This window comes from Mustela lutreola, chromosome 18 (genome assembly GCF_030435805.1).
Source record: "Mustela lutreola isolate mMusLut2 chromosome 18, mMusLut2.pri, whole genome shotgun sequence".
Lineage (NCBI taxonomy): Eukaryota > Metazoa > Chordata > Mammalia > Carnivora > Mustelidae > Mustela > Mustela lutreola.
In genome coordinates, this window is record NC_081307.1 from 14,887,651 (window position 1) to 14,904,979 (window position 17,329).

The following is a 17,329-nucleotide window of genomic DNA, read 5'->3' on the forward strand; positions in this document are numbered from 1 at the left end:
GTCCTCGGACCCAGAGAAGATTCCCATAGGACCGTCCAGCAGGGTCCTTGACTTCAGGCCGGAGAGAAAATAAATGCAAGCCAGGAAGTGAAAACAGAGTTTATTAAATAGCATAAGTGACAGGCACAGTAGCAGACAGAATATGTGGGAGTTCAGAGAGTAAATGAGTCTCATCACATGGGGTTAGGCAATTATATTGGAAAGAGGTTAAGGGTATGTTTTCTCTCAGGAATCCAGGGTAAGGTCCAGTCAGAAGCAAGTAACAAGTGAATAATGGGTGTATTTTATAAAGGTAGAAGTTATTGATGCCAGCACTGGCCAAGGTTTGTTTTCAGCTAATAGCTTGGAATGTGTTTGGGGTCCAACTCTTAGATGTTGCCTCATGTTTGGGGGCCTAGGACAAGAATGATTAACTTTCTTGTTTCCCACTTAGGATGGGAACATAGCTTCTTTGGTTTATTCAGATGCAGAATATCAAACAAAAGTAAATGCGGCCTAGCAGAACAACAGCAGAGATGGAACCTTTCTAAAAATGGAGTCTCTTCAGCTTCCTCTCTCACTAATAGGTCACTTTGTATATATTAGGTCTTTATATTCTTATTTGTTTACATGTCACTACAAAAAAAGGCTATTCAAATTCATATTACCTGTGATATCTGAAATGGAAGTCTTGAGACTCAGAGCATCAGTCATTTTAATAAGTTAACATAGATCCTAGTGTCTGATAACTCTGAAGAGCCAACCTTTTAATAAAACTTCTAAAGCCACCAAAAAATAATCCAATTTAAAAATGGGCAGAAGACATGAATAGACATTTCTCCAAAGCCCAACAGACAGATGAAAGGATGTTCGGTATCACTCATCATCAGAGAAATGTAAATCAAAATTACAATGAGATATCACCTCACACCAGTCAGAGGGCTGAAATTATCAACACAAGAAGCAACAGATAATTGGTTGAGGATGTGGAAAGAGGGGAACCCTCTTGCACTGTTGGCAGGAATGCAAACTGACGTAGCCACTCTGGAAAGCAGTATGTAGGTTCCTCAGAAAGTTAAAAATAGAACAACCCTATGATCTAGCCATTGCACTATTAGGTATTTACCCAGAGAATACAAAAACACTAATTCAAAGGAATCTAAGTACCCCATGTATTGCAGCAATACAGCAATACAGCAATACAGCAATACAGCAATACAGCCAAATAATCAAAGCAGCCAATAGAAAAGGAGATAAGGTATATATACAATGGAATATTATTCAGCCATAAAAAAGAATGAAATCTTATCATTTGCAATAACATGGATGGATCTAGGTTAAGTGAAATAAGCCAGTCAGAAAAAGATCCATCCTACATGGATCTAGGCTAAGTGAACTAAGCCAGTCAGAGAAAGACAAATACCGTAGAATTTCACTCATATGTGAAATTTAAGAGACAAAAGTACAAAGGAGAAAAAAAGACAAAAAACAGACTCAACTAAAGAGAACACAGATGGTTACTATAGGGGAGGTTGGGAGGGGTGGGTGAAATAAGCAAAGAAGAACAAGAGTACACTTACTTGACGAGCACTGAGTAATATATGGAATTTTGAATCATTATATTATATACCAGAAACTAATATAACACTATATCAACTACAGTGGAATTAAAATTTTTAAAAAACTTCTAAAGAGTAATTTTTTATTGCTCGTTTTTGTCTAAATCATACTTAGTCCTAAAAGTTTTTGAGATGTTACTATGAAAACATAGATTGAAAACACAATATTCAGTATTATTATTAATTTGAAATTCAAGGAATACTTTCTACTTTAATTTGTAAAGATTTTTAGAGCTCTGGGTCAAATTTTTATTAAGTTTTATTTTTACATTTTAGTTAGTCCTTTAAGAGAATATAATGTAAAGCCAGTAAGATGTCTAGATAACACAAAGAATTACTTAGCCCACATGTCAATGATATGTGACACTGTTGAGAAACCCTGCTCTAGGGTTTACACAGTGTACCTTAACATAATGTTATATTCATGTGTAGTGTAAGAACCTTACAACAGTGAACATTTCCTTCCTTCCTCCCATCCTTTGTGCTATTCTTGTTAGTACTCCCACATGGGAATTCCTTCTAGGCACGCTCAGAAAATTAATGCTTTTCCAGAGTCTAGGAAAAAACGAGTTGAGAAATTGGGAAAACAGAAAAAAGTACTCTAATTCTTCTGTGATATTTAAACCCTATCAACATGGAGATCTTAGTGGTTCATAGAATCTACTGATGTCAAGTTGCAAGCAGGAGCAGAAGATGATGATATGTGGAGTTGATAGTTCAGTTTGACATTTCCAGAAATTGGGACAAAGTAGTCATGCTATAATCAGTTATTCTTGCTTGTAACTGTTGCCATGTGGTTTGTGGCCTTGTGTACTATAAACAGGAAGTTATTCATGCAAATAAAATAAATACCAACATGTTAATGTGCTTAGTATACTTAATACAAACTCTGAGTGGTATTCCAGGAAATAAAAAATATTGGTAGCAATGTGGTATTCAAGAACAATTTTCCTTTTGTAGTATACACCTTACTTTACTCTAAGTTATGAGGTTCTCCACTGCTGATAATGATTTGGAAGCACACCTCTGTCCAAGCGATTGGACCTGTATCACCTAGTGTGGCAGTTGTTGCTGCTACTACACCTGAGCAAGACTTCTAGATTGCTTTGTGTGTACTGTTAAGTGGTTCTTTAAAAAAAAAAAAAAAAGATTAATTTATTTGAGAGCAAGAGAGAACCTGAGCTGGGGAAGGAGCAGATGGAAAGGGAGAGGTATACTCCTCACTGAGCAAGGAACCTGATCCAGGGGTTTGATCCCATGACCCTAGGATGATGACCTGAGCCAAAGGCAGGCGCTCAACCAACCAAGCCACTCCAGCGCCCCCAGTTAAATGGTGCTTGTGGCGCATAGTCAAAATTTCAAGAGTGTATGTACTTCAGATTATAATCTTTTTTGAGGATGATTCTTAATTTTCTGACTTTGTAATAGGAGTGCTCTGTAATCAAATTCTAGTTTATTTCTTCCAGCTGCAGTCTGGATCCCTGAACAATGGAGAATGTCCCTAATAATTTATCATATTTGTGTCTATATATTTATTTAAGAAATGCACGTTCTTTCATCCATAGACAAGTAAGTGAGAACTTGAGCTCTGGAACTTAGCAAACAAAATTTCACATATATAATTCCAACTCTTGTCGCCTTGCTGTTTTGGCAAGTTATACTCTCTGAACTTCATATTCCTCATTTTAAAAATGAGTATAACAGAGGCAAGGAGGATGAGGGAAAAAAATGATTATAAAAATAACAATAAAATAATGATAGCAATCAATTCTTGGAAAATCCAGAAAAATTTTACAAAAATGCTTGGAAAGGGTAAGTCTTAGCATGCTGGGTATTTTAGTAGCATTTGAGAAATATTAGCCCTTATTATCACTGCCCTATACAGAAAGTAGTCCATAATTCTGGAAGAGTAGTTATCTACGTCTTGAATTCTTTCCTTAGATGATTTTCAGCCTAGCTTGTTATAGAATGGTGATGTTTCTGAATGTTACCAGTAATTGTCTTGCTTTCTAACTGTAGCAAACTGAAATATTTATCTTCACCTTGAAAATTCTGTCAGTATTCTCATTTAACTACACACAGTTTGTTTTGCTTTAGGTCAGAGATGCGTGAGAGTGGAAGACATGGCAGAGAACTTGAAGAACATTTCTGCTTTTTAGCACTTCCTCAGAATGATGTGGCTGAAATATATCAAAATGGGATAAGTACCAGAACATCTACATTGAAGATATTAGGAAATCCTCTTCTTGGAATTTATGTATTTAGACATGTTGATGTTGCTTTGAATTACGCTCGTAGTAGAAGCATTACTGTAGAAAGTATTATAATTTTTAAGGTAGGTAGCAGAAAACAATTACTAAATATTATACTCAGTTACTTTAAATTGACCTGAACATATTCTCCTTTCAGTATGAATTATTATGTTTTTAAGTTGTATTATATAAAATAAATAGTATATATATATTACTTTCACCATCATTATCATTTGAAATTTTCCCCTATTTCTGACTTTAGTTGGGTATGTAGCATAAAACAAAACTGCAAGTAAGCAAACACAGCCTGTATCATCTTTGTCTTTCCAATTTACATCTTTTTCTGTCTTAAATAACCTTCTTTCTCTTTTTTGTTCAGACCATAATTAATACCAGAGTGTTTTAAGTGTTTTCCTCCAAAACGTTGATCATAGTAATTCTGGCTTAAGCAAAAGTTACTAAACTTTTAATCTTTATTTTAGTTAATAGTATTATACAAAGTTAGTTTCTTTTTGCTTTAATTTTTTATTGAAGTATAATTGACATACATTATATGTCACATTAGTTTCGGGTTAAAACATAACAATGTTTCTTAGTTCTCATAATTTTGCCATGCTTATATAAGATGTTAACTTTAGGGAAAACTGGATACAAGTATCTAGGACCTCTGAACTAGTTTCCCAACTCTTCTGAAAGTTTAAAATTACTCAAAATTGAAAAGAAATAAGTCTTACCAAATCTTAAAGCATCAACTAACTGGTTAAGATACACTTTTATGGTTAGTTGTAGCTTTTCCTGGACTACTGAAATTGCATTACGTAGTCAGGATCCTCAGGTTTAACATAGGATGGGTACATATAAAACCAGTGCTTCCTTTGGAATAATTCCTTATGTGTTTAGGCTTCAAATATTATCAAATTTGTAAGGCACAATTTTTATATTAAAAAGTAATACAAACTGATTTTAGAAAATGTGTTGCATACCAAGAAGTTCTAAAAAGCCCATTAATAACAACAGTTCATTTTTTTATATATCTATAGTCTTGCTTGTATATGCAGATAAAGTGTATAATGGTAATTAAAATATATTCTTTGTGTACTATATAACTTTTTTTCATTGATTATAAGACATTTTTTTCATTGTATTAAATATTCTTCTCTAATAGCTTTGTTTTTAAGGTTTTCCTTTTTTTTTAGGTATAATCTTTACACCCGACATGGGGCTTGAACTTACAACGCCAAGATCGAGTCATATGCTTTACCAGTTGAGCCAGCCAGACACCCCTCTAATAGCCTTTTGAATAACTGACTACATAGTATTCTACTATATAGCTCTCATAAATTTGCATAACAAATTTTTTAACTTGGGAATATAAATTATTTGTTTTTTTGTTTTGTACTTTTAATTATTAATTTGATCATCCTTATAGGTGTATTTCTACACACCTATTTGCTAAGAACTAATTGCTTATTTCCTACCAGGAAATCAGATTGGGAGCCAAGGCTATGTATACTTTCACAGCTTTCGATATGTAATATCCAGCTGTCCTGAGTAAGGTTATGTTAAATAACATTTTTTTAAAATGTTTTTTAATCTTTTTTTAAAAGATTTTAGTTATTTGAGAATCAGAGATAGGGACAGAGATAGCTAGAGAGCACAAGCAGGGTGGAGATGGAGAAGCAGTCTTCCCCCAAGCATGGAGCCCAATGCAGGTCTTGAAGTGGGGCTCGATGCAGGGTGCTGGGATCATGACTTGAGCAGACGCTTAAGGCAGACACTTAACCAACTGGGGCATCCAGGCGCCTCTTAATTGACATTTCTATCCACAGTGTGTAAGAATGTTATCTCACAACCCTCACTTTATTTATTATACCTTTAAATCTTTGCCGGTCTTGTTATGTAATAGTTTGTAATCGTTGGTTCAATTTTTTCTTTCATAGTTACTGCTGAGTTTAAACATTCTGCATATATTTATTAACGATATTTAGTGAGGGGTGTTTGGCTGGCTCAGCAGGTGGAGTGTGCGATTCTTGATCTTAGGCTTTTGAGTTCCAAGCCTACATTGGACATGAAGCTTACTTTAAAAATTTTTTTAAAAATTAAAAAAAAAAAACAATAGTTACTGATTTATATCCTTTTTTCTGAATATACTTTCAATTATATTTTGTCACTTAATATTCCTTTTTTTAAAAATAAACTTTTTATATTGGAATAAATTTAAATTTATAAAAAAGTTACAAAGATAGTACAGATAGTTCCTGTATACATTTCACTTACCATCCCCCTAATGTTAGCATTTCACATTGCTATAACACTTTCATCAAAATTAAGAAAATAGCACTGTATATGTCAGTTCTATTTCAGTATGAAAATAAAAATAATAAAATGAAAAGGCTAACATTTGTTCAGTACCGTTAACTAAACTAAGACTTTATTTGGATTTTGCCTGTTTTTCTACTATTTTTTTCTCGTCCAGGACCCAAATGCAGGATACCACATTATATTTAGTATTGTATTTTAGTATTTTAATTTTGAATGAATGTATTATTATATTGAAAAATGGCAGTAATAGAAGTACTGTGTGTACTTGTCCTATTGTACTTCCACCTTACTTTTATCAGTTAATTATGTTCATGGTTTTATTTCAAGATTTTATTTATTTATTTATTTATTTATTTATTAGAGAGAGTGCACAAACAGGTGGTGAAAGGAAGAGAAGAAGAACAAGCAGACTCTGTATTGAGCACAGAGCCAATATGAGGCTGGATTTCAAGACCCTGGGATCATGACCTGAGCCAAAGGGAGATGCTTAACCAACGGAGCCACCAGGCTCCTCTTGTTTTGTTTTCCATACACAGCCACCTAAGTGTTCCTCAGTATATCCTAAAGTGCAGTATCTTCATCCCGATCGAAATTAGTATGTTAATATTATATGTATATGATACGTCTTAGTCTTATTTTATTTCATTTTTTAAATTTTTTAATTTTAATTATAGTATAGTTAACATAAGTGTTATTTTAGTTTCAGTATAATACAGTGATGGATAAGGGCCATATATTACTCAGTGTTCATCAAGATAAGTGTACTCAGGGGCACCTTGGTGGCTCAGTTGGTTAAGCATCTGATTCTTAATTTCAGCTTAGGTCTTGATCATGAGTTGGTCATGAGTTCCAACCCTGCATTTGGGCATCACACCTCTCCCCCTCCGAAAAAAAGATGGGTGCTCTTAATCCCGTTCACCTATTTCACCCACTCCCCCCCAGTCAGTAGGTTGGTTGTCTTTTAGTATACTCATTTGTTTTTGATGTACAAATAAATGTTTTGGAATATTTTATAGTTTTATGTTTTTGGTTTATGGGTTCTTGGCATATATGCTTAGAAAAGAATTCTCGGGATGCCTGGGTGGCTCAGTTGGTTGAGCAGCTGCCTTCGGCTCAGGTCATGATCCCAGCGTCCTGGGATCAAGTCCCACATCGGGCTCCGAGCCCCGCAGGGAGCCTACTTCTCCCTCTGACTCTGCCTTCCACTCTGTCTGCCTGTGCTCGCTCTCACTCGCTCTCTCTCTGACAAATAAATAAATAAAATCTTAAAAAAAAAAAAAAAGAAAAGAAAAGAATTCTCACTTTGAGGTTAGATAGTGACATTTCTTTCTACAGTATTTGCATTACTTAAATATTTAACTTGTTTGGCATTTATTTTGTTCTATATATTGAGAAGGGAATTTAATTTTATCTGTTGTCTCATACCATTTATTGCTTTTGCTTCACTTATTTCAAATGGTAATTTTAACATTACACTACATTTTTATAGATTCTTGTATTTATCTGGGCCTTTTTATTTTGTTCATTTTCTCCCTCTGCCTTACTTGTGGCAGTACCATCCTTTTAAAAAACACTTAAGGGATCTGGAGTGGCTCAGTTGGCTGAGTGTCCATCTCTTGATTCTGGCTCAGTTAATGATCTTGGTATCCTGGGATACGGAGTCCTTCCTCAGGCTCTGTGCTGGATGTAGAGTCTGCTTGGGATTCTCTCGTCTCTCTCTGCCCCTTCTCTGATATCACTTTCTCTCTCTCCTTCTCTCTAATGATTAAAAAACAAAAACATTTAATATCTTGGAAGTTCAAGTCACGTCCCCTCTTCCATCATTCTCTTATCTCTGATCCAACATTTTTTTTTTTCTAAAAAAAATTTTTTCGGGTGCCTGGGTTGCTCAGTTGGTTAAGCAACTGCCTTCAGCTCAGATCATGATCCTGGAGTCCTAGGATTGGATCCCACATCAGGCTCCCAGCTCCACGGGGAGCTCCTCTCTCATGCTTTCTCACTCTGTCTCTCTATCTCTCTCTCTCTCTCAAAATCTTTAAAAAAAATTTTTTTTCCAAAATTTTCTGGGCTTTTCTTATTTGTTCAGTTTTCCAAATAAGTTTTTAGACTAAAATTCATTTCTACAAATAGATTTTCTAAAATTTTAGTTACAATTACTATAACCTTAGAGTTTAATTTAGAAAGGGAATTGGCATGATTAATAAGTCATCCTATTAATCTGGGACATGAGTTATCTCTCCATTTTTATTTGTGTCTTTAAGAAAAGATTTATTGGGAGGGAGACAAACCATAAGTGACTCTTAATCTCACAAAACAAACTGAGGGTTGCTGGGGGGAGGGGGTTTGGGAGAAGGGGGTGGTATTATGGACATTGGGGAGGGTATGTGCTTTGGTGAGTGCTGTGAAGTGTGTAAACCTGGTGATTCACAGACCTGTACCCCTGGGGATAAAAATATATGTTTATAAAAAATAAAAATTATATTAAAAAAAAAAGATTTATTTAGCCTTTATGTTCTAGCATAGGAGTTTAAAATGTTCTGGTGTATTTGTATTTTTATGGACCTTTTTGGTTTTTTTCTTTTTAGGTTCTCTTTGGGAAAGTGAAGAAAATTCAGCCTTCGGTCGATAAAAACAAAGTTTCTTTGGACCCTTCTCCTAACTTTGATTGCCATATGTCCAGAAGCATACCTTCTCTGAAAGATACCATTGAGTTACAAGCCTACAATTCAGCGGTATATTAACTTTTTGGATCATTTGACTACTTGGAAGTGACATACTTCACACTGTATGATACCTGACTAAAAACATCTTCTCAAAATATTAAATGAAAATATCTTAATTTATTCATAATAATAATAAGCCCTTAAATAAAATAAGTAGGGGCGCCTGGGTAGCTCAGTTGGTAAGCGGCTGCCTTAGGCTCAGGTCATGATCCCGGGTCCTGGGATCAAGCCTTGCGTCAGGCTCCCTGCTCAAGGGAGCCTGCTTTTCCCTCTCCCTTTGTCTACTCTCCCCCTGCTTGTGTTCTCTCTCTGTCAAATAAGTAAATAAAATCTTTATTTTTAAAAAGACCTTAAGTAAATAGTGAAAGCTGCTTTAATATTTATGTTCTAGGAATGTTAGTAGTTCCCAAATTTACATTTAACTAGTTAGTGTTCAGAATACAGTGGATGGTTTCTTTTATTTAGTTGTTCCATAGATTGATTCCTAGCTTGCAAAACATGCCAACTTTTTTATAACAAGCTATTTTGAAATATTATGGATATTATGACCTGAGCTGAAGGCAGAGGTTTAACCCACCGAGCCACCCAGGCACCTTGAACTATTATTATTTTTGCAATTAACTTTTTCTTCCAACTAAAACACTAGGTGTTCATAACATATGCAAAACATTGAACTTTTAGTGGAAAAATACTTGGTTGTTTAAAACAGACTGTTTCTGCTGCTCCGTACATTGATATCCTACCAAGTAAAATATATGTGGTTGGGAGAAAAATTTATACTTAAAAAAATCTAGAGGGGTACCTGGGTGGCTCAGTGGGTTAAACATCTGCCTTCAGCTCAGGTCATGGTCCCGGGGCCCTGGGATCAAGCCCTGCATCGAGCTCCCTTCTCGACAGGAAACCTGCTTCTCCCTCTCCCTCTCCTCCTGCTTCTTTTGTTCCCTCTCTCACAGTCTCTTTGTCAAATAAGTAAATAAATAAATTTTTAAAAAATAAATAAATTTTAAAAACTAAGGTTGATGATGGGGAAAAGAGGTTTGTATATAGAAGCCAGTGAGTAAGTAACATCATGCAGTTACATAGCTTTTTAAATATGAGCTTATTTAATTCTGCTAACACTAATTAGCTCAAAAATGTTCTTTTATCCCCTTCTTTATCTTTCAGGTATACTTCTATGAATACAATGTTCTTTCAAAGCCAGTAGATAAACCTAGGCAGTGTCTTCCATATGCAATATTAACAGTAAAATTTATTGGTCAAAAAGTAGATAATGGACACCTTATGACATCTTTGAGATTCCTCTCAACTGGATTTCCTAAGAGGGCTGGTAAGATACATATATTACTCTGCTTCAGTAGCATTTGTCTTTGTCTTGGAACTTCCAAGTATTATTTTCTAATACATTATGAATCTGTAAGAATAATAGTTGTGCTTTCACCTATTTTTTATTTTATGTATCTAGAATTAGAATGCATATATTTTTGTGACTCCTTTTGGTCAGTATTAATGTTTGTGTGATTCTTCTTTGCTGATAAGTATGCCTGTAGTTTTTTCATTCTTATATATGTATTTACATGTTATTTCATTTGTTGATTACACAGTATTCCTCTGGGGATATTTGGATAGTTGCCAGTTTTCTTCTTATTACAAATATTGCTATTTTAAACCTTTATCTGTCTCAATGCATATGTGCAATAGTTTTTGTATAGAATATTATATATCCACATCAGAAATGTGCAACTTAATCCAAAGAGGATGTCAATTAGTTTTCAAAAGCAGTTGCATCAGGTTACGTAATTACTCTATGTCCTTGCTAGCACATAAATGTTTTTTTAAATGTCTGTGCCAGCTTATTGAGTGTTATCATTTTCACCTCAAAAAGAAACTATGTGTTCTTGAAAAGGTATCATATCCCTTTCCTCACAGGCCCTTGCCCCTAAGCAGTCACTAATCTAGTTCTGTCTCTATATAGCTGAGCCTTGAATACGGAAGTAAAGGTGCCAACCCTCTTGCAGTCAAAAAATCCATGTGTAACTTTCGACTCCCTGAAAAACTAACTGCTGATAGCCTTGTATTGAGTGGAAGCCTTACCCAGAACATAGACCATAGACTAACATCTACCTTGTATCTTATATATTTGATATATTGTATTCTTAAAATAATACCCAACTTTTTCTTAATCTTTATTGGCATCTCTAGGCTACATGGGTCATCTGTGGGTTTTTTTAAATTGTGGCAAATCTCCAAATAATTTTCCAATACAATAATTTAAAAAGAATCCATGTGGACCCATACATTTCAAACCCCTGTTGTTCAAGGATTAACTGTATTTGCTTATTCTGGGCTTTTCATATAAGGGAAATCATAAATATGTGCAGTGATATGGCCTTTCATGACTCATGACTTCCACCTAACAGTATTTTCAAGGTTCTCTCATGTTGTGACATATTAATCATTCTTTTTCATGGAATAATATTACATTGATTAGTTATACTATATTTATTCATCAGTTGAAGGATGTTTGTGTTGTTTTCACCTTTTGGCAATTATGAATAATTCTGGTATGATTCTTGAACAAATTTTGGTGTAGACATGTGTTCTCATTTCTCTTGGGTAGATAGCTAGGAGTGGAATTGCTGGGTCATATGATGACACTGTGTTAAGCGTTTGAGGAAACGCCAAACTGTTTTCCAAAATGGCTGCACCATTTACATTCACACCAGTAGTGTATGATTGTTGAGATTTTCCACTTCCTATATTACTATCTGACTTTTTGTTTATAGCCAACCCAGTGGATATGAAGTAAAGGTTTCCAGGTTAAGTTTTATGCTTTTTTTTTTAACAAATTTACTCCCAAGTATTATGTTTTTGGATACTTTTTTAAGTAGAGTTTTCTCTATCACATTTCTGTGTTCTTCATTTAAGTATATAGAAATATTGTTGATTTTTGTGTATTGGTCTTATATCCTGTTACCTTACTGATCTCATTATTAGTTCTAGTTGTTTTTTAGTGATTTCCTTAAGATTTCTATATACAAGATCAGGTCACCTACAAATAGAGTTAGTTTTACTTCTTCCTTCCCAAATTGGATGCTTTTTCTTTCTTTTTCTTGTCTAATTGCCATGACTAGCTAATTGACCTCCAGTTGAATGTTTAATAGAAGTGGTAGGAGCGGATAGACATCCTGTCTTGTTCCTAAACTTAGGGCCAAGCATTCATCCTTCACTAGTAAGTATGATGATGTTAGCTATGCAGTTTTTCGATGTTCCTTGTCATGCTGAAGAAGTTCCCTTCTGTTCCTAGTTTGTTGAGTGTTTTTATCATGACAAGGTATTGGATTTTGTCAGATCCTTTTGCTGCATCTATCGGGATGATCATGTGATTTTTAGTCCTCACTCTGTTTACTGTGCTGTATTACACTAACTGATTTTCAGATGTTAAGTAAACTGGATTGCTGAGATAAATCCCATTTAGTCATGGTATGTAATTTCTATTACATGTTAGTGGAATTGGTTTATTACTAATTTTTTTGGAAAATTTTTTTGTTTATATTTGTAAGTTACGTTGATCTGTAGCTTTCTTGTGATGTCTTTAGCTTTGGTATCAGAGCAATACTGGTCTTACAGAATAAGTTTGAAAAGGTTTCCTCCTTTTCCCTTTTTTTTAGAGAGAGTTTGTGAACAATTAATATTAATACTTTAAACATTTGGGAGACCTCACTGTTAAGGTCATTCAGAAGCACCTGGGTGGCTCAGTCAGTTAAGTGTCTTGACTTCAGCCCAGGTGATGATCTTGGGGAACTGGGATTGAGCCCCATGTCAGGCTGCCCACTTAGCAGGGAGCCTGCTTCACCCTCTTCCTCTGTCCATCCCACCGCTCATACTCTAACTCAAATAAAATCTTTTTAAAACATTTTTAAAAAGTCATTCGGATTTTTTTGTGTGAGTAGTTTTTTGTTGTTGTTGTTTTGTTTTGTTTTTAACTAATTCAATTTCTTCACTTATTATAGCTCTGTTCAGGTTTTCTGTTTGTTTTTTAATCAGCTTTAGTGGTTTGTGTGTTTGTAGGAATTTGTCCATTTCATCTAACTTATCTAATTTAGTGGTGTAATGTTGTTCATAGTATTTCTTTGTAGTCCATTTTCCTTTCGTAAAGCCAGTAGTAATATCTTCTCTTTCAGTTGTCTTTCTATTTATTTCAGTCTTCCCTCTATTTTCTTGGTCAGACTGGCTGAAGGTTTGTCAGTTTTGTTGATCTTTTCAAGGAGCCAATTTCTGATTTCATTAATTTTTTTTATTTTTCTTTTCTCTATTTTATTAATTTTTTCTCTGATTTTTATTTACCTCCTTTTTGTTTCAGGCTTAGTTTGCTCTTCTTTTTCTGGTGTCTTAAGGTGGAAGGCTAGAGTATCGATTTGAGATCTTGCTTCTTTACAGCTATAAATTTCCCTGAAAGTACTGTTTGAGCTGTATCCTGTAAGTTTGGGTATGTTTGCCTTCATTTTCATTCATCTCAAAGTATTTTCCAATTTTCCTTTTGATTTCTTATTTGGCACATTGTTTTTTTGTTTTGTTTTGTTTGTTTTTGTTTGTTTTTTATTTTTTATTTTTTATAAACATATAATATATTTTTATCCCCAAGGGTACAGGTCTGTGAATCGCCAGGTTTACACATACAGCACTCACCAAAGCACATACCCTCCCCAATGTCCACAACCCCACCCCCCTTCTCCCAACTCCCCTCCCCCCAGCAACCCTCAGTTTGTTTTGTGAGATTAAGAGTCACTTAAGGTTTGTCTCCCTCCCAATCCCATCTTGTTTCATTTATTCTAGAAATGTGTTTCTTAATGTCTTTGTGTATGTGAATTTCCCATTTTTTTTCTGTTACTGATTTCAAATTTTATTCCATTGTAGTTGGAGAATATAATTTTTACTATCTTTATCCTTTTAAATTTATTGACCCTATAGTGTGGTCTGTCTTAAAGAATGTTCTGTGTGCACTTAAGAAGAATGGAAATTTTTTGTTGGGTAAAGTGTTTTATAAATGTCTACTAGGTCTAGTTGATGTATAGTTGGCTCAATTTTCTGTTTTCTTGATGATCTTCTCCCTGGTCATTCTCTCCACATTATCCCTCACCCAGAAGTCTTAAAATGGAAACCATAAAGTAAGGATTTTCCTTACTTCTACTCCTACATATCCACAAACTTATAGCTAATTACTTTAATCAAAGAATGATGGATAATAAATAGACTTATTGTGGTGATCAGTTTGCAGTGTATTCAGTGTCAAATCACTATGTTGCACACCTGGAGCTAATATAATATTGTATGTCAGTTATACCTCATTTTTAAAAAAGTAATAAACTTTGATGCCTTTTGGGGTAATAAATTTTGAGGAATACCTGTATTATGCCCAAAGTCAAGGCCACATGTGATGGCTATCAGCATATTCATCTCCCTCTAGAGTACTGTAGACCTGTGCTATCCAGTACAGTAGCCATTAATTACATATGACTATTTAAACTTAAATTAATTAAAATTAAATTAAAATTTTAATTTATCATTCACATCATCCCTCATCAAATCAGTAACTACATGTATCTACTGGGTACTGTATTTGATAGCATAGATAAAGAACATTGCCATCGCCACAACTGGTAGTTTGCTTTGTTAATTGTAATTTCATTTTCTTACAGTTCTTACATTATTGAGGATGTTGGGTTTGTTCTCCATTTTTCATTTGTTATTTGGTGAGACTGCTAAAAATGGGAATAAACTTAAAGTGTCCTTATTAAGGTTAAGCAAATAATTTAACCTATTGATTAAGGGTCTACTGCTTCTAAACTGTGATCCTGGGCAAATTACTCTTCACTTCCTCACCAATAAACTGGGAATGCTGTGAAGATTAAATGAATTAGTGTGCATAAGGCACTCAGAAAAACCATACCTGTCATCCATATTAACTAGTTTATTAGTAAACATTATGGATATATTAATATGCATTTACCATACATTTATGAAATTCAGATCATTAAACAAGTTAGGTTTCTTTTCCCATGTTGCTTTGTATTAATTTATGTTAATATTTGTAATAGCTGCATAACATTGTTTCTAGGACATTTGTTATAGCACATAAGTATAGTACTTTTATAATTATTGATAGGACAAATTTATTTAACCAGTTTCATTTATTAAATTGTTCTATTTGAGTATAGTTGACGTATGATGTTACATTAGCTTCAAGCGTACGACATAGTGATCCAACTTCTCTATAGTATACTATGCTCTTCACAGCTGTAGCTACCATCTGTCACTATACAGCACTATTACAGTATCATTGACTGTGCTTCATTTGCTATGCCTTTTATTCCCATGACTTACTCATTTCATAACTGCAATCATTTGTCTCTTTATGTGAGTACCATACTATTTTAATTACTATGTCATTGTAGTATATCTTGAAACCTTATTGTCTCATATTGATAGTTAGGTTTCCAGCTTTCAGCTGTCCTGGATTATTGTTCTAAAAATTCTTGTACATATATTGAGTATTTATGCAAGTAAATTAGAATAATAAATGCATAAAAGTAAACTTACTGGGTATAGATGATTATACATTACATTTTGCTGAAAACTTTAGGTTTACTTTCTAGAAAATTAGTACCAGTTTATACTCCCATGAACATTATAAGAGTGCTTTACATCTGCAAGATATTAATTATCCTTTCAGGTCTTTCCAATCTAAGCAGTTTTATAATATGACTCTTGTTATTTTTTTTTTTTTAATTTGACAGTAAGAGAGGTAGCACAAGCAAGGGGAGTGGAAGAGGGAGAAGCAGGCTCCTCAGTGAGCAAGGATCCTGATGTGGGCTCGATCCTAGGATCCTGGGATCATGACTGAGCCAAAGGCAGACACTTAACAACTGAGCCACCCAGGTGCCCCAAAACTCTTGTTATTTATTTAGTGGCATTGGACATCTTTTTGTGTTCATAATTTTTGTGATTTTCTTGTTCATATATTTGCCCAATTTTCTATTGCATTGTCTTTCTATTAATCTTTTGAAGATGTCTATATACTCTTTATGTACTCTATGTGTAATTATGTACTAAGCTTGCTAATTCAGAAAATACTTTTCACCAGTTTGTCCAAGTTTTATTTATCATGAGTTTTGACTTGTTAAAGTATTTAATTTACATGTAATTCTCATCTTTTTTTAATTTCTAGTTTTCTGATATCCAGATATTTATCTTAAAAACTACTTAGTTTTGGGGTGCCTGGGTGGCTCAGTGAGTTAGACCTCTGCCTTTAACTCAGGTTGTGATCTTGGGGTCCTGGGATCGAGCCCTGCATCAGGCTCTCTGCTTGCCACGGAGACTCCTTCCCCCTCTCTCTCTGCCTGCCTCTCTGCCTACTTGTGATCTCTCTCTCTGTGTTAAATAAATAAAATCTTAAAAAAAAAAAAAAAAGTACTCAGTTACTATATCAGGATGATAAAACTATCTCTCCATCTTTTCTTCTAATACTTTTATGGGGTTTTTTTTTTCAATGAATTGTATTTTATTTTGGTATAAGTTCTATAGGGATCCACCATTTTTTGTCTGTTCACTGCATCTTCTACTCTCAAGAACTATATCTCTATTACAGTCATATTTCCATTATAGCTTACTATAATTAAAAAAATATAATTATGCTTGGTTGTAAAATTTAGAAGTCTTCAACGAAACTATCTTTCAGTATGTTGTGATAAAGAATCTCATGGTACATCCCAATAATATGATTATAGTTTCATATATTCATAAATCTCACCATCAATTACTCATCATTAATATCTGTTTTAATAAATATAATTTTGGGTATTATCTATGAATGTTTTGTAAACATTTTATGCCACTAAACTGTGCATTTTTATAGGTTCCTTTGTTATATTTAGTTCTTTATGAAATTGTAGGAATAAATTCCAATAATTATAAAAGAAAATTTGTTTTCATTTTCCAGATTTTTATTTATATACATTATTTGCAGGAATACTTACTTCACTATAGAGCAAGAGTAGTGCTTCGCTTTTGCTCTTGAGGAGGATATTATGGAATATTTTTGCTCTTTTCTCCTCTGTTTACCCCTTCATTCCCCTTTTTTTTCTGTTTCTGTTGTCTCCTGACAGAGAGAGAAGGTGGTTAACAGTAGATAAAAGGGAGACACTTTTGCCTATTAATATGTAGATTCTGTTATTAAGTATCTGAATATAGGAAATTAATATAAGAAATACCTAGTCTTTGAGCAACATATTTTTATTCTTTTTTAATTTTCTTTTTATTTGTATTTGTCCGAATTCAAATTTCTATGGTAAATACTTTGTTTAGTAAGGGTAGTTTAGGACAGAGTTCTTTGTTGTATCATTTCTATTTTATTGGTTTATCACTCTTCTTCTCTCTT

The 17,329-nt window shown here is 33.9% G+C and overlaps 1 protein-coding gene across 2 annotated transcripts in view; it reads left to right on the forward strand.

Annotated features, from left to right (window-relative positions):
* Positions 1 to 17,329, forward strand: part of TEX15 (testis expressed 15, meiosis and synapsis associated) — a 74,665-nt gene that overhangs the window by 39,033 nt on the left and 18,303 nt on the right. For both annotated transcript variants that reach the window (XM_059156269.1, XM_059156270.1), the window contains 3 exons: positions 3,696 to 3,933; positions 8,758 to 8,904; positions 10,060 to 10,222. In XM_059156269.1, coding sequence (XP_059012252.1) covers positions 3,696 to 3,933; positions 8,758 to 8,904; positions 10,060 to 10,222 — 548 coding nt within the window. The remainder of the gene's footprint in view (positions 1 to 3,695; positions 3,934 to 8,757; positions 8,905 to 10,059; positions 10,223 to 17,329) is intronic.